The following is a 25,654-nucleotide window of genomic DNA, read 5'->3' on the forward strand; positions in this document are numbered from 1 at the left end:
ACACACACACACACACACACACACACACACACACACAGACTCACACAGACAGGTGATTAAAATGTGCTTGTAGGTGAAAGAGAATCCTCACAGTGTTCCTACAGGCTGCTGCTTACCAGGAAAGTAGAGACGCAGAAGATGGTGAAGGGTTGTGTGTCTGTCTTCTCAGCACCATGTAAGATAAATGTTCTTTGAAACAACACAATTGGTGTTTTCGTTAAATGTCACAGAACCTTTACTGTGTGCACGTTCCAGTATAATGTCTTTGCTTATTTTCACCACTCAGTCTTTTAGCAGTGCAGCATGTCCCAGTCCAGTTTTACCACTGCATAAAAGAAGTCCTTTTTTCTTCACTCATCTTCAGCTAAATTGTCCTTGTCTGTTAGTCTGGTTTGAAGTATGCACATTGCCATTGTGCTCCGCCAACTCAGTGGCATTTTGATACCCTCCCTTCTTTAATGCCCTCTCTATGGAGAAGTACAATGACATCCCAAGGTTTCAACCACAGCTCATCCCATCAAATATTACCCAAGTATGGGAGCAGTCCCTGATCTCTTATCGCGGTCCTGCAGTGGAGCTTCATTTGCCATCTGGTAAACCCCATGGATACACCTAGATCAGCATGAGGAGTCATTTACACCATGGTGAGATAAGTGCTGCCTGAAAATTGGTGGAATCCAGTCAGACTTGCTGATTATAGTTGACAGCTCTTTGCAACTATAAGATAATTAGGGAATATCAGGATAAAGCAGAGTGATCTGGAAATTACACAAACATCGTGGTGTCTGAAAAAGACCATCGAAAGGAGAAACGATGCAGGATAAATCAGTCATTAGTATCAGCATCATCAGGTAGTATGTGCACAACTGAAATTACTCCCATGCTTTCAGAGCAATTAAAATGAAATCTCCTGAACTATTGAACAGCAGAAGTACTGTAGTCAGTGTTTAATGAGCAGTGATGGGAATAAGGGCGTTACCAGTAACGGCGTTACTTTTTTCAGTAATGAGTAATCTAACTAATTACTATTTCTTTCGTTACAACGCCGTTACAGTTACTAACAAGAAAATGTGGTTACGTTAGTAGCTGTGTTCAGGTTACCGCAGTTTATATCAGTTGCACGGAAGTAGCTGTAAGTAACCTGGACGCTGCATCTTTAAGCAGCTGTGCGCGCTCCCGCGGACGGCAATCACTTTCTGCCCGATGATCACTTTTTGGCACAACACCTGGAGCTAAGGAGGCAAAACAATCGCACGAGTGCTGCTGTTTGACTGAGGAAGAATAAAGGAGTCGTGGTAAGACAATCACATGACCACTTAAAGACAAAGCAACAAGGTGACATATACCAGCTTATAAACTGTGTTGATCGGCCACGTAAAACCAGAGTCATGATAAACAATATATATGCGGCGTTTTTACCTCAATAGTTCCGTCACTTTTACTGTCTAAGGACAGCGCAGCGAGACCTCTGCTTATGAGCAAAGAAAACCCCCAAAAAGACAAACAAAAAACAGCCAAACAGTGTTTGGAGTGTGTACTTAATGTGCTGTCTTGTGTAGTTGACGTGTAGTGTTGTGGATAGTTTTGTGTTGTGTGTCAGAACAATGAGGCAAAGAAATATCACTTTTTCTACTCGGATTTTACGTTATATGTCTGATTTTAGATCAATTGTGTTAATACAGTAAAAATGAACACAAAACTATAAATTCAGACACGTGAGGTTGTGCTGATGATACCAAACACGGCAAATAAATAGTTTTTAAAGGTGAAATGTGGAGGAAACATCAAAAGTAGTTAAAAATGGCCAATTATAACCTGAACCCCAGAGTGGTAAACATTTTTTTTAAGTAACGCAATAGTTACAAGTAATTAATTACTTTTAGAATCTTGTAACTCAGTCACTAACTCAGTTACTTTTTTGAAGAAGTAACTAGTAACTATAATTAATTGCTTTATCAAAGTGACTTGCCCAACACTGTTAATGAGTGCTCCGTGCAGGAGAGAAACAAGTGGCAGTTGGAAGTGGTCGGTCAGATTGGTGTGACTGAAACACTCCACCGCCTCCGACATAGTGTGGTTATGGAGCACTCTATGTTATCAGGGTCGCAGAGGCTGGAGTCTCAGCTGTAATAGAGTGAGAGGCGGGGTACACCCTGGATGTATCGCAGTCTGTCGCAGGGCCAACACGGACAGACAGCCGTTAAGAATCACCCAGAGTACCTGGAGAGAACCTATACAAACTCCACACAGAAAGGCTCCAACCAAAAGACACCACAGAGTAAGTAGACTAGTTCAGACGCTTACCACTTCACTAGCTAAACAACTAGCTTTGGTGACGGCTAAACATCAATAGTACTAGGAGAATGACACTCTCCGGGTCATCATGGCTTAATGCTCTTTCAGCCTCTGAATCCACTTCTTCCTCCTCTGCCCTCCTGATGTTAATAAAAATTTTCAGTTAACTCTGTTAAACGTTTTTTCTGCATCTAGAGACAATACTGTTGTGGGTTGCGTGCTTCTCCCATACAATCTTGCAGTATTGCTCTGTCTCCAGCCTTGGTGGTGCTGTGCTGATACTGTTCCCCTGCCACTGTGAGAACACCTTGGTTGGTTCTCTGGAGAACCATGTGCCTTCTATTTCTCGGGTATACCACATCAAGCGGCAGGCCAAGGCTCTGAGTCTTTGCTTGGCAGACTCAGTGACATTACATTCTTGTCTCCCTACTATTAACACTAACAAAATGCACTCTTCTGTGATACTATCTTGCTTGGCTGCTGCCTCTAAACATGCGTTGGTGGTTCTCGGTGTGCGGAGCTGGATGCTCGGGTATGTACTGTAATCTGATTGTTCTGTAAACTGTTTGAAATGTTGTTGTTTTTAATGCATTGGCTGTATTTTTAGGTAAATAGCAGCAAAGGTTGTACAAAGGTTTTTAAAATTTACAATTTATTTTGCATTTCAAGATACGAAAAGGATTTATTGTATATGTTTGTGGTTTTTACAGTAAAAAAATATAACTTTTTCTACTCTGGTTGTATGTTTTATCTCTGATTTTAGATGAATTGTGTTAATATAGTATGTCAAAATGGAAAAAATAAATGTAAATTCAGACATGTGAGGTTGAGCTGAAAAGAACGACACCAAACAAGGTGAGGTAAATAGTTTTTAAAGGTGAAATGTAAAATTAAAAGTAGTCAAAAATGGCAGATTATACCGTGGACCCCGGACAGTTAAATAGAAACAGACAGTTTTGCATTTTGCAGCTGTTTCCTGCTTATTACACAGAAACTACCAGAGGTAATAACGTGGTAATAACTTATTACCACATTATTACATTCCTGTTTCTTTCTTGTTACCCTACTATTACCCATTTATTACCGAGCTGTGATAGAAAGTGCTAATGCTCTCATATATACAAACAACTCAGTTGTAAATAATGCAGTATATAACACAAACTAAATATATATGGTTGAAGTTGAGGTGCCCATGTTATCAAACATAAAGCTTTGTGATTGCTGAGAGAAATTCCAATAAAAGTTTCCACAGGCGGGAATGATTTCCTGTGTCATTCAGTGGGACAGTTGGGAAATCTCAGTCTCTCACTGAAGGTTTTCCTGAGGCTAGCATGCATGTCAGGAAGGGGGGATATTGTCCAGCATTCTCCTTATCTTGGAAAAATCTGCGTCTCTGATACTACCTTAAGAAAGTCCAGTCCAGTTCAGTTTACTGGGCATTTATGCTCCTCCACAACAACCACATCGACTCGCTGAATTAAAACAAGGGTCGCAGGTTTCTTGATTCTTATAAAGTCTACAATCACTTCCTTGGTCTTTGCCACGTTGAGCTGCAGATAATTCTGCTCGAACCGCTTGACAAAGGAGTCGACCACAGCCCAGTACTACATCTCATAGCCCTTACTGATGCATCCAACACCAGAGTCATCAGAAAACTTCTGAAGATGGAGGTCTCTGTGCAGTGGGTGAAGTCTGTGGTGTAGAGGGTGAAGAGGAAAGTGGGAGAGGACGGTCCCTTGTGGTGCCCCTGTGTTGCTGATCACCTTGTCAGACACACAATGTTGAAGACGCACATATTGTGGTCTTCCTGTCAGGTAATCAACAATCCAGGACACCAGAGAAGCATCCACCTGCATCCCTGTTAGCTTATCACCCAGGAGGGTCGGCCTGATGGTGCTGAATGCGCTGGAAAAGTAAAAGATCATGACCCTCGCAGTGCTCGCCAGCTGGTCCAGATGGGTGTAGATGATTGAGAAGGCAAATGATGGTCGATGGTGTCTTCAACTCTACAGTAGCACTCGTAAGCAAAGTGAAGGGGACTCTGATGTGGCCGGACTATAGGTCGAATCTAATGATGAGTCTTTCCAGGGTCTTCATGACGTGGGAAGTCAGTGCCCCAGGCCTGTAATCCTGGGGGCCACTGGCACGTGGCATCTTTGGTACAGGGACGAGGCCTGATGTCTTCCACAGCACTTGGGCCCTCTGTAGACCCAGGCAGAACAATTTCTGAAAGACTCCACAAAACTGGGGGCAGACTTGCCTTCATTTGTCTTCGAACCTGGCTGTGAGTGAAAGTGACAAATGAGGGAGGGGTGTCAGGACTTTCACAGAGACGCAGTGGAGTAGCTGCGGATCGGAGGCTGACTACAGGTAAGTTAATAGGGGGGGTGAGCATTACCTGCAGTGTTGGATCTGTTGAAAAACACATTCAACTCGTTTGGTCTGCCCCCAACTCCCCTGCTGTTAGTGAATCCAATGATGGTCTTCATGCCACTGCACACCTCTCTCATGCTGAGTTTCCTCTCTAGCTTTCTCTCAAAATGATTATTCGTCTCACTGATCATGCCCTTCAATAACACCTGAACCGTTCTCACCTCCACTCTATTGCCCCCTCTGAAGGCCCTATGATCTCATTAGTCACCCATAGGTTATTATTTTAGCAACCATGGAGAGTCCAAACTGGAACAATGGAGTTGGTGCAGAAGGTTATGTAATCAGTGATACACTCAGTAAGCCCACTCATGTCCTCACCGTGAGGCTCACAGAGTGTGTCCCAGCCCTGTAGTTCTGCCAAGGCCTCCTCTGACCATCTCCTAATGTTCACAGGCTCCCTCTTCATAGACACGTAGCAGGGTGAGGTGAATCAGGCTGTGACCTGACCTACCCAGTGGGGGAGGTAGGAGGAACTGTGTGTGTCCTTGACATTAGCATGCAGTAGGTCTAAAATTCTCTCCCCCTGGTGGGACAGACCATGTACTGTGTGAAAGTTGGCACCGTTGTGTCCAAGGTGACATGGTTTGTAACCGGGCTATGGCAGAGTGGAGAAGGTCCCATGCAGCTGTGGAGTTAGCAGGGGGAGGAACACAGACAACCACCAAGATCACAGGGGCAAATAATACAGCCAAGAGCGCACAATCCAGTGTCCAGACAACAAATCTGTTCTTTGACTGTTACAGCTACACCACCGGTTGTTAACAAAAGCATCAAGCCTGCCCCCTCCTTTCTACTTACCATTCGCAGCGCTATCAGCCCGAACAGTGTGGAAGCTTTCCACAGATGCATTGTCATCGGGAATTTCCTGGTGCATCCCTGATTCTGTGAAGCACATCAAGCTACATTCCCAATATTCCTTCTGACTCCTGGCTCCTCCATTGTTTTTGGTAGCGACTGAACATTGCCCATTACGACAAGAGACAGCTTAAGCTCCCTCGACTCTCTAGGTCTCACTGCAGGCACCACGATCCCGTTCTTCAATGAAAGTAACAGTTGTGTCACGACAAGGAGAATAAAAACTGTAAAACTGAGAAGTTTTAGAGAAAACTAATACAGTGAGCTCTGGGAATACTTAACCCAGCTTAATTCATCCCAGTCAGTATAAAAACACAGGACACAAGATACCCTGTCTCATACTGTGTGAATACTTGTCCAGTATACTCAGGTATACTAAATTACCATCTGATGTGTGTTTGCGTATTTTTGTTTGTGTAATGTTGAATACACACACACACACACACACACACACACACACACACACACACACACCAGGAGAAAAGATTTCCTCTCCTTTCAAAGTGCTGCTGTGCTGACGTATTGACCCGTGCTGTCTGACATTAGACATCAGCCTTGTGAGCCGTGTTTGTGCCACGCGTATGTTTGCTACAAGATGTGTTAGAATGTGTTGCTATGGCTAAGCCTGTTCTCTGTTTTTCTGCTTATCTAACAGGGCAGCGAACGCCTCTTCTCTCTGACCATTTGGACGTACATGGAGACCCCCACTTGGCCAGGTCAGTGTGCCTGTGTGTCTGTTACACTGAGTCAAATGATCTGTATGTTCCAGGATTAGCGAGTTAACTGATACAATCTACTGCACAGCTACCACAGTGTGTGTGTGTGTGTGTGTGTGTGTGTGTGTGTGTGTGTGTGTGTGTGTGCAGCTGGCTGTCTTTGCAAGTGTGTCTGTGTGCACAGGGGGAGAATGTGCTGACTGCAGTCCTTTGGTTCTGGGCATGCCCATTAGAAGTGGCTATAAATCGTGAACGCAGTGCTCTCACTGTGTCAGCAGTCCGGCCAATGAATGGATATTAAACGCCACAAAAAAGCCTCTTTAATTCTGCCTGCATCCGCCACACCACTGCACACTCTTTGCCTCTTTCTCTTTATCTAGGTACCTATCTATCCATCCACCTTTTTTCTTTCTTGTTTTCACTTCTCGACTCCACCCCGCCCCCATCCCTTCAGCAACATAAAAAAGAAGTGGGTGCTTCAGCCCTGCCAAGCTTGTTGGGGTGAAAATATCCCAGTAAAGACTTGGGTATCTTTTATTTAGCAATAGCTTCAACAAAATATTATTTACAGCTAGTTATATTGGCCTTTTCCTCAAAAAGATTAGCTTGTACATATTCCCCCTCACTATGTTGTTTATCAGCAGACAGGGGGGTTGTTTAAAGGGAGGAACTTGAGAGTTTGGGTGAAGAAGAGCACTGAAAACATGGAAGAGCAGTTGTTATTTATTCAGAGACACTTAAAATATACTGTAATGTCTTCTTTTTGCCTGGGATCAAACCCTCAGTCGGGTGAGGCTGTGTTGCAGTGTTTGGGTGGTGAACATCCAAACGCTTGTCTGTGAGTGTTCGTGAGTGTTCGTGAGTGTTGTAGTGCAGACTCCTAACTGCTGGCAGTAAGCTCTCATTCCTAATGCTAACTGGATATTCTCTGCAACTCGCTGCTCGGCTCCAAACCTCCATGCTGTTCGATCATAAAAAATGTATTAGTATTTCGATTCAATTTTAGTTCTGAAGCATGACCCTGGCTGTAGGTGTGGCCATCTGTGCTACTGGCACATCGATACCAATCTAATCGGAGCAGGAAAGATCAATGATAACCAGCTTAGATCAGTGGAAATGTAGAGTCGAGGAGGTTCGTCAGCAGCCTCGCTTGTTGCACACACACGCCAGAGTGTTTCAAAATGGCTTCATTATGTTTGGTGACGAAGATTTTTGTGTTTGATGAGAACAAAGAGCAAATGCAAAGGGTTGAAGTGCGGAATGTAGTAATTAAAGCGCTCTACTGCACTTCCTCTACTTCCTCCTTCGTCTCTGTCCCAGTTTGGCCTGATTCTACTTCCATCAGTGTTCATCAGCAGGCTGCTGACTGGGCCCAGTCACACTGACACAGCAGCTAACTGGAAAGTTGTGTGTGTCTCAGTCAGATGCTCACTCATTTGTTTGATTCCTTTAAATTTAATTGATTTCACCGATTTGTCTATCGTCTTCATCATTGGTCTGTTTTGTGTATAGCACCTGCAAAGACATGGTGACAGGTTTTCAGGGACTGCTCTTCGACTGTGAAACTGAAAACAGCATAAACTAGAGAACTCATCACTGTGAGTGATATGCTGTGTGAGGCTGTGTCACTAGCTGTGAATGAGATGGCATTCAGGGAACCCGTCAGATTGGTGACAGGAGATTAGACGACCATCATATAAATATCTGAGATGTTTTTTATTAAATAAGCAGAAACAGCTATTGGACTCCCCCAGATGTGTGGTATGACTCAGTGATCACTTTATACCAGCACCAGAATTAGTCTGACACAGCTGCAGGTCTTGCAGGTCTGCAATCAAAGTGCTGCTTCTTTCAATAGTTTGACACAGTTTCTGTTTGGACACGTCCTAAGAAAGCACATCTCTTTTTTTGTGTTATTGGAACCCAGACAAAGACTAAAACATAAGAGACTCTATGGTGTATAGTATTTTCTTACTTTATAAAGCTTTTGAAATCTGTGTGGTGATGGCTGCTCCTGTGAAGCTTCTCAAAATGAAACATTCATTAGAGCCCTTTTACTGCTCACAGGTCAATGGAAGCTTTTGGGAAAGTAATTTAACCTGCACTGGAATGTTATGTTTTATATTTGTTACATATTTTCTATTAGACCAGTTATACTATTAGTTCCATAGTATATACTGAAAAGTAGTAGACGTGTGGGCATCACTCACATATAACATTCAGTGAGAACGTCTCCAACAACCGTCATCCAACACGGCTGAAAAAAATGTAACAGCTTAGCACATGAGTCACTGTAGGTCAACCAGCGACCACGTCCTACCTGCTGAGTAACTGTAGAGCAGGTCAGCTACTAATTAGAGGTTTGGGGGTTCGTTCTCAGGCTGCTCCGGTCTGCATGCCAAATATCTAATATGATGCACACACTGGAGTGTGGATGTGTGTGAATGTTTAATGGAAAGCACAGAAAAAAAAATGTTTGTATTAATGAAATATCTTTTATAAGATCCTCAGATGCTCAGGTGGAGTAGAAACATGCTTTATAAGAACCTTTCATATACATAATTTGCTCTGAGATTAATAAAGGTTAATAATGATTCAGTCCATTTACCTCAGGCTGAGGTCAAAGAGTCTGAACAAACTCTACACAGCAAGCAAATGAGGCTGCACCCGGCTCGGGACGACACTCACAGGGGCCCACAATGCCCCCCAAAATCAGCCATAGCTGAGTCGAAGAAAGAGGTTTGAAAAGCTATAATAGAGCTAATAAAAAGCTGAGTGAGACTGTTTGAGAAGGAGCTCCATGGCCTGCCCAGTAACAGTTAGTGACCAGAGCGTGCAGGTAATCACAGAGCCAGCCCTCCTCATCACTTCATGTTGACGTTGACCTTTTTTCTTTTTTTTTTTGCTTTGAGCAGCTCGTTCACTTAAATCTTCTAAAGATGTTATTTCCTTCATTCCACTCCACATAGTATGGACTCATCCAAGACAATGGGATTAACTAATGATGGATCCCTGGTCCAGCAAACTAATCCAAACTACCTAAGGCAATGATGGGAGCTGATTACGCCTGACTGGGATTAGTGGAATTCAACCCCATAGTCATTAGTAACAGGGAAACTATGAGAGGTTATTTGCTCCTCATTAAAAATTAAAGCTTGGCTTTAATGGTGATAACACAAAGCAACTGCCAAGTTGTTATAGGACCCTTACATTATTAATAGAGATAAACAGTAGCATCTGTCACTAAAGACAAAAGACCGTAAAGATGATATGACTGTTTTACTGACACACAACTGCATGAAATTGCAAATACAATATATTTCACCCTGAAATGGGTAAAAAGGCTCAGTGGGCACAAACTGTGACCATTTCACTCTAACAGTGAACAGACAGAAAGAGAGAGCACGGGGCTGTAAAAGCTTCTTTCTATGTTGCTTAAAGTGATGCCCAGTTGTCTATGAACTGCTTTTAACACTGCTAGAAAGGTCGTTACAATTAAAGAAGTGCTGCTGCAGCACAGAGAAATGGAGAAGAATGTGATGTGAGAAAGAAGAAAGATGTCAGCACGACGAGCGGCAGAGAAGCTTTTAGTCTTTCCTTACACGAGTAATGTCCAATTACTGCTGTGTCTGAGGCTGCAGCACACAAACTTCAGGTTATGGCCCTCTGAAATGGACTAATTGTCAGCTGCCGTGTATCACAATCAGCCAGTACGTCCTGCGAGCCATCCAGAGGAAAGGCACAGTTCACATTGAATATTCATGTTTTTGTATTGGTTATAATAGGCTCGAGCGCACTCGGGCAATGATTCCAAACATAATCATGAATAAGCTTTCCCACTGCACTGTCTGCTGTGAGCTTAGATGACCCCCGCTCTGTTGATGCTCCTCATCATGTGTACCGTTAGCTTTAGCTCACTTCGCTGTGACTTCAGAGCTTGCAGTGACCTCATACAAAGCTTTTGTTATTAGTGTTAGTAGTAGTAGCAATATTTTTCGTATTAGCAAGGCCCACAGCAAACGAGACGTGTTCTTGCCTCTGAACTGTGACACTTTCAAAGTGGTTCTGCTTTACATTGTACGTTAACTTTAATATCTTTTTTTTTTTTAATACAACTGTGTGACGAGACGACTACAAACACCCACAGACAGTAATAACTTCTGATGGATTTGGATTGTTTATGTTTATTATTCATCACCTCCTCCTGCCCAGCTCTCTGAATGTCAACAAAGGGACATTTGTCTCAACTATATTTTTATCTACAGTCTCAATGGTGACTAGAATTGCCAGCAATGATAAAGTCATCCAAACAGCCACAAGCAATTCAGTATTAGAGGCTAACCGCATGATTTGGTCTCAGAAGTAACCAGATGTACAAAACACACATTCAAAAGAAGGGAGCGACTAAAATCAGAAATTGGACTTTCACTAGCAAAACTTCGGTATATGGTTTCCGTCAGGTCTCTGGAAAAGCCGGACCCAAAACGACCCACACACATGCGCAAAAAAGTTGAAACGAGAGGAAGGAAGGAAGACCAAGACAAACAGAAACAGAGGGTCTGCGAGGACTGGAGGGCAGCTTCACTCTGAAACAGGCACAGAGGCAGGTCCTTTGAATAACCGAGTTTCCAGATCATTCCCGAGTATCTGAATAAAGACTAAACTACTTATTTTACTAGTGTTCATGTCAGAACGTTATCCTTGTGCTGGTTTTCTTGGATATTTAAAAGCTTTGGACAGATTTCCAACAAAAACTGGGATTATGTCCGGTGCCGAAATTTCAGGTTTGAAAAGTACAAACTATGACAGGTTTGGTTAGATGTGACTACTTTAATCTTTCACAGGGCTCATGCTCTTCTTCCTGGACTCTCACCCTGCTATCTCTGGCTAAACCACACTAAAATAAAAATGAAACGTTGACTTTAATTAAAATTATTTTGTCAACAGGTTCCATGAAATTTTATCTTAAAATGTTAGTTTAAAGCAAAAGTCTTTAGGTCATCTAATTTAATAAACTTTCATTAAAGTAACACAATCCTTTTGAAGTGAGCCAATTTTATAAAACTACTTAGGATTAAAACCTAAATCAGGTTATGTTGTTTGGACATGAATTATGTATTTACAGGTTAGATTTGTTTTGTTAACACATTTCTTGTTTGTGGTGTTTAAATGTTAAATTTAAGTTAGATTAATAAAAATATTATATTTTCAGCAAACTTGTGCTTTACTAATTAGTTTTACATAAATCTACAGGTTCCACACAAATGAATTTAGTACAAGCCACTTATTTCTCTTATTTTATTTATTTTTATTTATTCATTTGTTTATACATTCATTGAACATTTTTTTTAAGAAAACAACAGCTGCACCACACAGTATTAGCCCATTAAGGTTAGTAACTAGTAGTGTGCACACAGATGCAGCATAAAGATAATGATTTTAAATTAAATGTCTCTGCCAGAAACAGAAGAAAAAACATTTCAGATCACATAATAGGCTGACCACAAAACCTTTAAATGAACTGTTCACCTTAACAGCCACAATCCTGGACAGCATCCCATGACAAATTTGTGAAGAACCAAATAAACAGGTTCCAGTCACCAGGTTAGATTAAAAAAAAGTAATAGTAATAATAATAATAATAATAATAATAATAATACAGTCTACTAATATTCCCAAATTCATATCACCATCACAAATAAAACTTTAATAAAACATGCAAACATTATGGTCTGACAATAAAACAGCTTGCCAGTTTTCAGTTTTTTGCAGCAGCTTAACAGAACTCATTTAACACTTGCCACTGTCAGCTTTTATTTTACCTCTGTATAGGGAAAAAACTCAAGTGGCAAACATTTTAACATGGAAAGAATTGTTTGTTTTTGAAAGGCGACAAAATACACATTCATCTTGCATCCTCTCTCAATGAAACCCTTTAAATCTCAATACTTTGAATAATCTTTTAGACAGATTCCATGCAAATTATAACAATGTGACAACATTAGTTATTCAAGATTTGGTTTAATACAGATAAAAGCTACACTAAAATTACCAACCAGGTATTCTTTGAAGAGGATGCTTGGGTCTTCATTCAGGTAAAGAGGTAGTGCCCTGAGGACACACTCCCTCCTCTTTTCAGTAGCTTCATTCTGGAGAGAGTGACAGAGGTACAGAAAGAGAAAACAGAAATAGTTTAGGATGACACATTATATGCAAAATGAATGACATATCCACTGCAGAGATAGACATGTACACAAGACCAATTAATGATCACATCGACATGAATAGTTAACCTGTGGGCAGGGTTTCCACCACATTATATATGTCCATATTAAGCAACAGAGGGAAGGACAAACTAATACAGCATCTTTTTGCATTCCAAAATTACTTACAGCTAGCTGTTTACATTTGAAAGTGATCTTATAACACCATAACATTTTGCTATGAACAGAAAAACGCTGTGGCTGGGGCCAAAATTTGTCTAATTTTCCTCCCTGCAGCGCCTCCTTTTTTTCTTGAAGACTTTTTGAGCTGGTCAGTGTATTGGTCAAGTTGCACAAGAAACCTCGGAACAAGTGGAGCAGTAGTAATCCTCACAAGTTCTGCTTCCACCTAAAAACATGTCAACAAAAGTGGGCGATAAACAAACAAGAGAGAAAAGCCGATCAGCTGATCATTGATCAGTTTCATGATTGAAGGAGAAACAGGAGAGGGAGGAGAGAGAATGAGAGGAGAAGAGGCAGCTGTGCAGCAAACACAGAATAACTCCAGCTTTGTGTCTTTTTCATTGTAGCTGAAGTCCGGGACAAACTGCTCCTTTTCAGCTCAACACGAAACGCGTAATATTTTCTCTGAATACCAGACGATTGTGTTTTTTAGGGTACGGTTGGCAACTCTACTAACTAACCCTATGAATAAAATAAAGTTCACTATCAGTAACACCGTAGCACCCACCCAGCTGTATAGAAACTGCTAGCAATAACATATAACATGCTAGCTAGCACGCAGTACGAGTTATTGTAACTGACTGTAAAAAGTCAGCACAACGAAAATAAACTCCACCCAGACTTGGTTTATATCTGACCCAGATAGACTGCAGGTCGTAACTTCTTACCTGAAGTTCAGTTCACCGCCTCGGGTCTCTCCTCTTGCCTCCCCTTTCCCTCCTCCACCTGCTGGCCTCCACCACTTGCTAATGTTACTGAATCTGTGGAAGCTCCGCGATGCCACCACACGAAGTAACGAATAACGAGCCTATCTAAATCCCAGTAACGTGTTCCTGATTTTGGCATAATAACTAGTTACCGTGCTCATTACTACAATAATAACGTAGTTACTGTAACGCGTTACTTAATAACGCGTTAGTCCCTACACTGCTCATTATGCTTCTTCTTGACCTCAGTTAGCAATGCCAATCTCTCACTTTCAAGGCTGTCCTGCGTCTCTCCAGCCGGATAAGGAGGGCAAAAATTTACCTCTGCCTTTCTAGGTTTTTTGACAGCATATGCTGGGTGATATCGATCAGTTGGTTTGTGCTTGAGGGAATTAATGCTCAGTTCTGGGCACTCCAAGTTTCTAAGCTTTGTCCTATAATTTGCCATCTTGTACTTGAGGCTAATCTTCCATCCATAGAAACTACTGAAAGATCCTTGTTCTCTTAAGCATGGATGTGCTTTGATTGAAGCTTCAGCTTCTATTTCCAAGTTTGCAGGATATGCCTTAAACATCATGATTTTCTCAGCTAGAGCTTCTAAAATGTCTGACTTAAGTTTGTGTCCTGGGTTCAGAAGCATTCCATTTGATATGAAAGCCTGGTTTGCACTTTGAAGTTGCATCTCCACGTCATACGGAAACTTTGGTATTTGGAATTCTGCAGGCCACTGAGATAGAGCTGTTTCTGAGTCAGAGGATGAAAGTAATGTCAGAAGATGATAGTGATGTTTCTTCCCCACTCTGGTTCATCCCAACTTCACCAAAGTGTGAAGCATCAGTCAGACGGATGACTTTCACTGTGCTCTTGTCCTGAATATCATCCATTCATTTAAGGTTGATAAACTCATTATCAAAGTCACTGTCCATGCACTGGCGTCTAATGTCCCCCTGAATATCAAACTGACATTTGGTCTCATCCGAAAGCTCCTCCACAGACTTTGGCATGCCCGATGCGATCGTCAGTTTTTCAGTATTGTTGGAAGCAAGGATGATCCGCAGTTCTACTGGTTCAAACATCATTCGATTCCGTGCTTCAGTCTAGAAAAGAAAAATATATACATGAACAGAAATCCAGATGTCAGCATAATGTTTCACAATGGTACTTAACAGAGAACTGAGAAAAATTCTGACTAATCTCAACAAAAACACTGATTAAAGGTTTTCTTGTCTAGAAGATGTACGGATGGGCCTAACAGACTGTTAGATCCAACAAGTCACCGGGAGTTAGAGGCTGAACATCACAATAAAGCCACGTGCTACTTTAGGTGCTTATGCCAGTGAGATTAAAGTGCATATTGAGTAAGCCGTTAATTACAGCTGTTTATTCACATATTCATTGTGTCCTTTTGATGTAAGGATATCTTTCAATGTAACCATTCGAAGGGGACCAATGAAGTAGTCATTTGATGGGTACTTCTCTGCCGGTTCATCATATTTTATCAAGGACATTTTGTACATGGTTGCAGTTCAAAAGCTGCTCCCTAAACCAAGACGAAAACTTGCTGACAATGAAATTCATTGTACCCTGAACAACACATATTCTTATTATCTCTCCAAATTCAGGTAGCCCATCAGTAAAACCACAGATAACTATCATTCTATTTCTGTAGTTGATCCCTCTATAGTCTGCACTTTTAGTTATGTTTACTTCTGTCATGTCAGGATACATCCGTTTGAAAGGCAGAGAAATGTCATCTTTCAGAACCTCAAGAGGAACTCTTGATGCACTTGACACTTCAACTCCAGCTTTCTGTGGATGTAATGAGTGTAAGTGATAGGCAATCAGCAGTTGATGTTTCCTTGACAGTGTTAGAGCAACATTCTTAAAACACTTGGTATGATGAGCCACTTCCTTGAAAAAAAAAAAAAAAAGTGTTTTCCCTCAAATCGCATTTTCAATAATCCAACAAGAGAGCCAAAACATCGGATCATCTGGGGGTAATGTTCCAAGTAGTGACGCTTTGGCAGAAGGTTTTTGTTGGGAAATGCTTCTTGATATTTCTCTCTGTGATCAGAAATTTTGATCTGAAGATATCCAATTGATTCTTCTGTATGGATCTGGGCAACAGCAAGTTCCACTATCTACTTTAAATCCAAAATGATTTCCCACACTGGATCACCATCAGGTATAACATCTCCAATCAAGAAGGGCAGCAGTCTTAACAGAGTCCAGTTTTCAGGTGCATTGTCACCTATTGTATTTTTTCTTAACAATGTTAAGAGAACTGGAGAACTGCTGGACGGGCTCACCTGAGCCTTCAGCGAGGACAAAAACAGGTGCGGGGGCCTGCTGGGCAGTTGCCGCTCCCACCCGCGGAGTAGGTACGGGCGCAGAGACTAGCGGAGCCTCAGCTGGCCTGGAAACTGGAGCAGGGACAAACTGGGCCCTGGCCCCCCTCACCCGAGGAACTGACACAGGTGCAGGAGATGGCTGGACCGCAGCTGCCCTGGGCGGAGGAGCACCGGAAGGCAAAGGAGCAGGCTCAATGAAAACAGTACCATCAAAAATAGGTGACGACCCTTTCCCACCACATTTAACAGTCCATGCAGTCTTAGGTTTAGCAGTGTTCACAGTCTCAGAAAAAACAGACTCGGCAAACTTGGGTTTTAGCTTGTTCCCACCCCAACGAGCAGACCTCGAACTAAAAATCCCAGACGAATGCTTATTGTGATGAACTAGCGTGGGAGGATTCAAACCAAAACTGGCCTCCCAATCCAAATCCTCGTCGAAAAAAGAAATCCCGAAAGTGTCTGAGGTAAGTTCATAGTCTTTACTGTATGACAGCTCAGGTGGAGTGTGGAAAGTGTAGTCCTTTTGACTCACCACCGGAGGTTGCTCAGACGTGTCCATATGACAGCGATGTGAGCGCCATTTCCTTTGGGCAGAGGTAGCTGGCGGCGTGAGCAACTGAGCCTCCGGTGCACAGAATGGTGACGCTGAGGATGGAGCGTGAGCGCCTGAAGCCATGGAGGAGGACTCCCAACTGAAGCAGCGGCATCTTGAGTGCCAGCAGAGCAACAGGTGGAGACTTCTGGCAGCTCCGGGGACCACCGAGAGCCAGCCGAGTGCCATGGAAAATGCGCCCAACGTCAGGGGTAAGCCATGGCCCCCAGCGGAGTTCCTCCTCCAGCTGGGCAAAGGCTGCTCGACGTCGCTCCTGAAGTTCAATGTCTGCTGGGTCCATAGTATGGTCGCGATCTTCTGTTATGAGTAGGCTGTGTGCAGACAGGAATCGTGGACCCAAAAGTGCAGACACTCGGAGGCACAAAGTAAACTTCAAAAAACAGCTTTAATGCTGAACTAAAAAGATACCAGAACTGAGACTTTAAACATAAACTCAGGCAAGCAGACAAAACACACAGCAAAATAAATGGTAGATCACGACACAGACACAGAGAAACACAGGACTTAAATACACAGAGGGCGCAATCAGGGAATGAGTAACAGGAGGGAAACACAGCTGGGGCAAATGAGGCTTAACGAGACAAGGGGAAGCAAAACCAGATACATTAACCTCAGACAAGGACCTTCAAAATAAAAGAGGAAACATGACACAGACTGAACTAAAGACACAGACTCGCACGCACTGCAACAGAGGGAACAGAGACGTGGGACCAGGGCAGACACAGACACTGACTGGACACGGGGATATAGCAACTAAGGATACACAGAGACGCGAGCTAAACAAGGGGATACAGCTGACAGGGGAGACAGAGCAACTAGAGAAGACAGAGACATAAACCATAAGACAGAACTCAAAGAAAGCAAGACTAGAAATAATAAATAATATAATAAACTCAAAAACCCTGGGACAACAACCCAGGCATCCTAACAGTTCGTGGACCAATATGTGGACGGTTTGTTTTATCTTTTCCCTTATAGTGAAAACTGACAATCACTTTATTTAAAGAGTCCAACGTGATGTATTTTTTGGATATGAACATACCCAGACACTGTGCAAGTTCCACTGGAACAACACCTTCCAAAAGATTGTGGAGTATGTCAGGTGGATATCCAGTTGACACATGAAAATGAGAAAGATTTTCCGTCAGCACACACGGCCTTTTTACTCCAACACAATGTTTTCCACTCTCTACTGCATGTTTGACATGTTGTTTGTGCAGGTCTTTGGATCGAAGACTAAACTCTCCAGAAAGTACCGGTTTGGTCTGAAAGTCGCTGAAGCGTCCTGTGCAAAATCGACAAACATACACTCCTGAAAAGCTCTCCACAAAACCTGCAATCCCATGAGCACCTAGATTGTCTGCAGCTACACACTGTACCGTGCCTTTTATATTTTTTCCAGTCTGTGGGACAAATACCCCATGCTCCTCCAAGACAGCCAAATCACACAAAAGAGGTTCAAGCACTTTTTCACTTTACCCATATTCTTTGACGTAGCTGCTTTTACACAGTATTGCCAAGTACATGGATGACAAAAAGGAGTGTTGGTCCTGGGATAAGTTGCTTAATATTGTATCCTTAATATTAATATTGTATTTTCTTTTTTGAAGTACCGAGAGGGTTGCATACTTCAAACTCATCAATGTAAAGCATCACAGTAATTCTCAATTCATCAGCAGACAGGAACTGATTTTGTTTGAAAAAGTCTGCATCTTGAAATGATCTGTATTCTTCTTGCGTAGTTTCAGTTTCCTTGGATTGAGCATTGTAGTTTTCTACTATGTCATCTACTATACCATTCTTTGTTAGGAGCTGTTGTAGGGCCTGCAGTAATGGTATATATTGGTAGGTATGGTTGCTCTCCTTATCCAAAATATATTCAATTGGTTCAATTACATGGAACTTTTTGCTGAAGTACTGTTTCTGCTTAAAAGCAGTCCCAAGAGTACCGATATTTCCGAGTGTTTTTGTCAGCGGGTTAGAGATGCAGACTGCAGAGGCCAAATCCTCAATTTCTTTCACATTAAGATTAATATGACTGCTTTGTACAAAAATTGGTAACTATGGCATTTATTGCAGTCAAGGATGCAGAACTCATCAGGAAGTGCAAGTCCTGCAAAAACTCATCCACTGCACTGCTTGGAACATGGAGTACATTTTCCAGCTTAAGCAACATCGCTGCAAATTTCTCTTCTATCAACCTCTCATCACTTTTAGAGATCCCTGCCTGAGACAGATCTTGCGCTTCCACCTGTCTTCATGTTCCCCCCCTTCAAGAGCTGGCCTTTTAAAACTGCCTCTTACTGCTACTATTCCACCTTTAAAGTCACTGTAAGAATAACCAAGATCTATTTCTATGTGATTTGAATGTTCCTTAGATGTTTGTCCTAAATGTACAACCTTTGAACATGCATGGGACCGTTTCATTTTCTTTCAGATGCAAATTTATGTGAGTAAAATACTTTTCAGAGGTAACTTCAGAGAATCCAAAAACATGGCAGCTGAATCTGGCCAGTGACAATGGTTGCTGTGATTTCTCTCTGTTACGAACCCTACAAAACCGGGACATGAGTGCATGACTTGAATGCGCATGGACAACTAATATATGGGCAAGGATATGGGCGCCAGTGCCCATAATCTGGATGTTTTAATCTATGTTTAAATAACTGGCCCCCAGTTGAGGTCTTTGCACTGCAACCTTTTCACTGCCACATTCAGATCTGGAGAAGAAATAAAAGGGGTGGGTCAGTAAAGAAAACTTGACTCGTAAAACAGTTTTCTTTTGAAAAAGTATGACAGTTCACATACCACATGCAAGCTCAGCAGTACCACATACACCACATCAGTATAAGAGGAAGCAGGTAAAGGCCAGGATCTGAAATTTAGAAAGCAAAACAAGAAATTACAAAAAGTTAAAAATTATTGATTTAATTACAAGTAAATAAAATCTTACTCAGAAGAAAAGCAAGAGATCGACACTTCCATGTGCCAACTTTCTATAGAAAAAATTATCATCAGGTCTGTCAACCTTCTGTCTGTCCAGTTATATTTCGTCAATAATTTCATTAAAAAAAAATGTAATGTTTATTTAACAAAATTTATTTTACAACTATGTTGATATGTATAACTCTGCTAGGAAACATGCTGTCTTTATAGACCATTTTCACATAATACAGATGACAGAGCACAACAATGGTGTCACAGTGGCTTTCGGCCCTCAATTTTTGGATTTTAAATGTCACAACTTCATGCTATCATTGTTATCCTATTAGATATTTGTGTGATTTTCAAACTACAATAAAGCAAGTGGAAAAATATCCTAGAACCCCTTCAGCTAATGCCTTTAAAAATACCCATTAAAAATGTGTCTTACACGTTCTGCAAAGTAAGGACATGTTAGCAGTTAATATAGTTGTTTACAATAACCTGAGATAAACAGACACACTAAATTGTATCATTTGTACTATTATATCTCATCTTAATCCCAGGTTTGCTCTATGAGGGACATACTTCATCTGTGCCTCTAGCGCACGTTAAAAAAATTACAAGCGCAAATGTTGCATTTTGGGGAGAAAATTATTTTGATCGTAGAAAAGTTTAATTTGAGCGAACAAAATTCATTTCTGCATGCAAGAAATGAATTTCATTGGTTTCTATTATCCATATACACGTAACCCTGAAGTGACAGCTCACCAGTCTATCACACAGAGACAAACAACCATTTGCACTCACAGGAAATTTATAATCACCCATTAACCTAGCTTTTTTAACTGCATGATTTTTAACTGTGGGAGGAAACCAGAATACCCAGAGAGAACCCACTACAAACTAGTCAGAGCACAGATTGGAACCCAGGACCTTCTTCCTGTGAGGCAACAGCGCTAACCACCACACTACCAATCGGTACTGAAAAACAGGAAAGGCGACTCGGCTTGACTGAGCTGGAAGCCTTCCTCAAACCACGATCCAGAGTTGTCGAGATGAAATCACATGCAGTGTTGTGAGATTTAACATCGCTATATTATTGACTTACTTCACTCAAACATTATATGAACAATTTAATATACCCTCTCTGCATTCACGCAGTTTCTACAGTCTATAGTTACAAGCTTTAAAGCATGAGGCAACTGTGCTGAATACACGCAAGATGCTTACATAAATCCAAGAGATGGCCAATCCCTTTTTTTCAGTGTATCTCTGCTTGTCTATGGTTGCTGAAGATGATCTGGTTGTGATGGCTTTATCTCATTGCTTCATACTTGGTTTACAACCAATCGCTGAGAATTAGCACCTTCAAGTCTTAGGACTTGGTTCTCCGATGGAAAAGGGTGGAGTGCAAACTGCCGCCAGAGCTTACTTTATATTTTTACATGCTGTAGTGCCATTTTTGGGAGCATTTCAAGTTGCTATACATCATTACAACTGTTATAGCCCATATTTTAATAATATGTATGCATTAAGTGCATAGTAACTACATAAATTGCAAAAAAGTGCAATAAACTACAAAAGAATTTAAAATCGTTTTTGTTCTTTTTTACATACATTTCTACTTGCAGAATTTTAAGAGGTTTATCCCTCAAAACTTTAAATACAAAAAAGTTGCAAAAAAATAATTTACAAGAACAGGAAATTTATTTTGAGTGTCTTCATAGTTTTCTTTTTTGAGATACACCAATTTTTATATACTGCAGGAAAAACGAAAAACAATCCTATGATGCAAATTTGCAAAGAAAACAGCATGTGCATCAAAATAAACTATTTCCAGCAGTGCAATTCGAGTTCTAAGCATCCCAGAAACTATTCAGAAAAGTCAAACATGACTTATAAAAACACCAGTATAGGCTTTTAAGGCCTACAAGTAAAAAACTACATTTTCCGCGAAAATGACGTCACTTCCGGTTTTAGGCAGGTAATGGCGGACATTTGCGTCTGTTTCAATGTGGGAAGTGTTATGAACAGCTGATCGGATCGGCAAAGCGTGTTTCTGGAATATTATGTTTTTGTTCTTGCAAGAGCTTTTTATGCAATTTGTGCAAAGCTTTATGTGGAAGGAAACCGTGACCTAGGACAAGCTAATGGCATAAGATGTAAGTACAACTCCTCCGGTTTCATATGCAAAAAAATTATTGTGCTAGCTTAAGCAGTTCCGGTTCTACAGGGATTTAAAAATAGTTACGCAAAACGGAGCGTGCTGCTCTGACCGGCTTTAAAGGGTTAAGTAGATCTGGATGATTGGGGATGAATGGATGGAACATTTCATATGATAACTAACAACACAAAGTTGCAACAGGCACAAAAAAATTCCAGTTTTATTGCATGTTCAGTTCTCAGTTGTCTGGAGTAATCCTAACGACAAGCCAGATATAAAATAAGATAAGATAACACAGGACAATTCTCACAAATACTCATCAGACTTTAAATACATGAACTGACCACTCAAGACCACAAATGCATAAACAGCTTTGACACTTTTATTTATTTATCTTTTAGAAAACGTTATATCAAAATTGTAACTAAGAGCAAGAAAGAAATCACTATTGAACATTTAATATCCACAGCACAAAAGCAGATTTGCAGAACATGATTATCAGTTTGGGCATCTTCCTGTAGGAAGTAAGGCCTCATTACTGAAATGAACACTGAGTTCTCTTTGCCTCCCTTTAATAATGTCCACAGCCTGTAGAACAGTGAGCTATATGTGTGAATACAATAAGTGTTCAGTCAAAAACTTCCTGAAGTCAGAAATGCTGAGATCCAGGAAGTGTGAGGCTGCAGTGTCCTTCTCCATGAAGCACATGAAACTATACTGGTAGTCAGAGATGGGCAGTAACTCGTTACAAGTAATGTTACCTTAATCCGATTACTTTTTTCAAGTAACGAATAATGTAAGGGAATATTATTGCAAAAAAGTAATTAGATTACTGTTACTTTCCCATAAGCACGCTGCATTACTGTGTTGCATATAATTAAATTTTTGCCAAATGCAAAGTGCATCAAATTAAAAGATTAAAACTAGTAAACTAAATTTAGACAGAGGCTTTGATTCAGTTTTATATGACGGATTATGAAGAAAAAGTCAAGCTGGGCTGAAAGGTCTACTGCTTTATCATGGATTCAGGTTGTGTATCATGTTTTTTAAAAGTAACTAAGTACTAAGTAACTAATTACATTTGAAAAGAAATGATCAGTAAAGTAACTGGATTACTTTTTTGGAGAAGTAATCAGTAATTAGTAACTATGTTGGATTTAAAAATGGCTGTGGTGATTAACAGAGGAAAGAACTATGTGTTAGTCAGAAGTCTGATATAAAAACATCCAGCTGCTGCTGTCACATGTTCAGGTCAGGTGGTTCCACCCTCCTCCCTCTAAACCTGGTTCTTCTCTGACTTTTCTCTCTCTCACTTCTTTTTGTGTGTCTCTCTCTCTTTTTATTCTCTCGTTTATCATTTTGACAACAGCGCAGCTACTTTTGTGAAATTGAGAAAAATGTTTAAGTCAGCTTTTCTCTTTTCTCCACATACCTACATCCATTCCGCTTGGCCATTAAGATACGTGTTTATGACTGTGTGCATGTATATTCACTCTGTGTGTGTGTGTGTGTGTGTGTGTGTGTGTGTGTGCACTCTTAAGAGAGAGAGTGGAGCAGACATGAGTAATTTCTGCTCTGCACAAAATACTTTATATGATACTTGTAGACGATTTGACTGCAGTGAACCTCCTTAGATTTTCCTGCTTAAGTTTAAACACACATTCAGACACAAACATTTAGACACACACACACACACACACACACTCCACAATTCATATCAAAGAAAAAGAAACATACTGATTATTTTATATTTGTGTTACAAAAAAACAGGATGTTCACTCACAGTGCGTGTTAGTTCACACAGGTGTTCTTCATCGCCCATGTGTCACATCCAGCTCTGATGGGTTGTGCATGTTTCTCCTTTGTCGTATGAAGTATTTAAAGGAGTGAGAGAAAATGTTCATGTCTTTTATACAATAAATACTGTGGAGTGTAACTTGGAGCTCTCTAAGAGAGCCATGATTGTGTCTTAGGATTAAAAATGTGTTGAGATTAAAAATAATGTACTGGTTTGTGTTTCTCTGCTCTAATGGAAGAGATCGAACAGCCTGTAACCGGATGCTCTGTGTTAAATGGAGAGCTCAACATATATCAGACTGCTTAGGTATGTTAACCTGGACAGTGAAAACAGTGTCTAAAACGGTGACGCATGTTAGTCATGTGATGCAGTCATGTGACCAATTAAACTAAAGTAGCGGAGGGCATTACACAGCAGTTGTTTTGTTTGCTCTCAGTTTTGACAGCCCTATTAAAGAATAATATCAGTCTGTACATGCTCCACATAGCTAATTTTCACTCACGTCTGCAACTTTGTACTTTTGTGTTACTCGCAGCAACAGTACTGGAACGTAAGTGTTTTCGGCTATTTCAATGTGGACGCACAACTCTGTGAAAATGACTGAAAACGCGGTATGGACTTGGAGCGTTTTCAGTCGAAAACGCCATTTTCATATCTATCCGGGCCAGTGTGGACGTAGCCTTAGTCCTGGCCCTCTGGTGTTCTGTGCCTTTGGTGGGAGGAGACAGACGTTTGAAATCTGGGTATCCTGGTAGCACTGGGCAGCCCTCAAGTCCTGCCAGCCGGACTGATGCCAGCATCATTACCTTTTTAATTATGCTTGATCCACTGTGTCCATGTGGAATTCCCAGGGTTGCAGCACAAGAGGAAACGTGTTTTAATAAATGTCAGACTGGATCCTTATTGGCAGCTGCATGCTTCTGCTGCTTCATCACTTCCACTGTAGCACCTACTGGACTCTACTGCAGTGTGTGTGAAGATGAATATGCAGGTTAGTGTGTGCATGCAGTTGTTTTGTTCCTGCTCTATACTCTGCTCTTTGTATTTAACACAATACAAATGCAGACAGAAGTGACATGTGAATTTGTGAGTCAGTCACTGAACTAACACAGCCTCAGCATGTTTGTGTTCTCTGCTCATACGGGCGTCATGTTGTCCCTAACAACAACAGTCACTTCAAACTGCATCAGATTTCTTCATATTTCTTCACGGCTGCAAGTAGGGGTGACGTGGGCCGCGAATGGCCCCCAGGCTGCGAGTTTGAGACCTCTGATCTAGACAGTCACAACTTTTTCTTGTGTTTGTTTGGTTTTTGTGTAAGATAAAGGAATTATTAATTACATACGATTTTTTGACTGAGCTGTCTGTTACAGTCATGATTTTAGTATAGATAGAAAAGACTGAAATTAGTGTGTCTGGGTCGGTTGTTTGATGCCTGACCCCTCTACAGGATTAGATGTGCTTGAACAAACAGTAAACCTGACCTGATCTCATTCCTAGAGCACAACAAAGTGCAGTTATGAGCAGCCGCTGGTGCATCGTGTGATTTTCTGAACACGTTTGTATTCTTCACTTTATATTTGCAGTGTTTTTTATCCATTAGTTGTTCAGTTCTGTTTATTTTACAGGCTTGTCTGGAATGAACATTGCATTTAGGTTATAAACTCAGTGTTACATGACACCGTTTCATGCTACCTACTTCATGCTACTGTCCCAGTACAGCTTTACATGGATTAACAGAAGAAAAAAGTCCCGGGCTTCTAGTCCTGCAACAGATGAGTCCATTGACCACAGATGAATGTATCATCCTCAAACAAAGTACCTGTCAAGTATTACTATTATTAGTGTTACAGATGTTAGTGGGTTTATCTAGATGATCATCGTACACGTTCACTCGAGCTAACCCAAGTTACTCTGTCCACTGCGTGTAAATCTGCCACTGTGTGTGGATATATAACACGTTGTGGGGGTTGCACATATCAGTGGGTGGTTTCAGCAAAATTAAAGTACTACTTAATAAATAATAGCCAGCCTTTCTTTCCACCCCTCCTTTAACCATAATAAATCCATTACAACAGCAGAACATAGAGCTGATCCTGTTTCTACTCAATAATTGATGAAAACAAATTCCCCCAGGCACTAATTAGATCAACAGGAAATTAGTATTTATTGGAATACAGGCCGTTGAAAAAGGTCATATTGAATATTTGCTCAATGTCTAGTCTTGCATGCAACACTTTTTTATGGTTATTCAAAAGGGTTCAATGGAAAGTCCATTGCCCAATAGTCACCAATGTATGAAAACTGTGTGTGTGTGTGTGTGTGTGTGTGTGTGTGTGTGTGTGTGTGTG

General features: G+C 41.1%; 1 protein-coding gene across 2 annotated transcripts in view; it reads left to right on the forward strand.

Annotated features, from left to right (window-relative positions):
- The window catches only part of rbfox3a (RNA binding fox-1 homolog 3a), a 454,518-nt gene that overhangs the window by 79,675 nt on the left and 349,189 nt on the right, over nucleotides 1–25,654 (forward strand). For both annotated transcript variants that reach the window (XM_005750610.2, XM_005750608.1), the window contains exon 2: nucleotides 6,239–6,299. In XM_005750610.2, the coding sequence (XP_005750667.1) occupies nucleotides 6,278–6,299 (22 nt within the window). In that variant the 5' untranslated portion in view covers nucleotides 6,239–6,277. The remainder of the gene's footprint in view (nucleotides 1–6,238; nucleotides 6,300–25,654) is intronic.

The sequence above is a fragment of the Pundamilia nyererei genome, unplaced genomic scaffold (assembly GCF_000239375.1).
Source record: "Pundamilia nyererei isolate P.nyererei 1_Seehausen unplaced genomic scaffold, PunNye1.0 scaffold00280, whole genome shotgun sequence".
In the NCBI taxonomy this organism is placed as follows: domain Eukaryota; kingdom Metazoa; phylum Chordata; class Actinopteri; order Cichliformes; family Cichlidae; genus Pundamilia; species Pundamilia nyererei.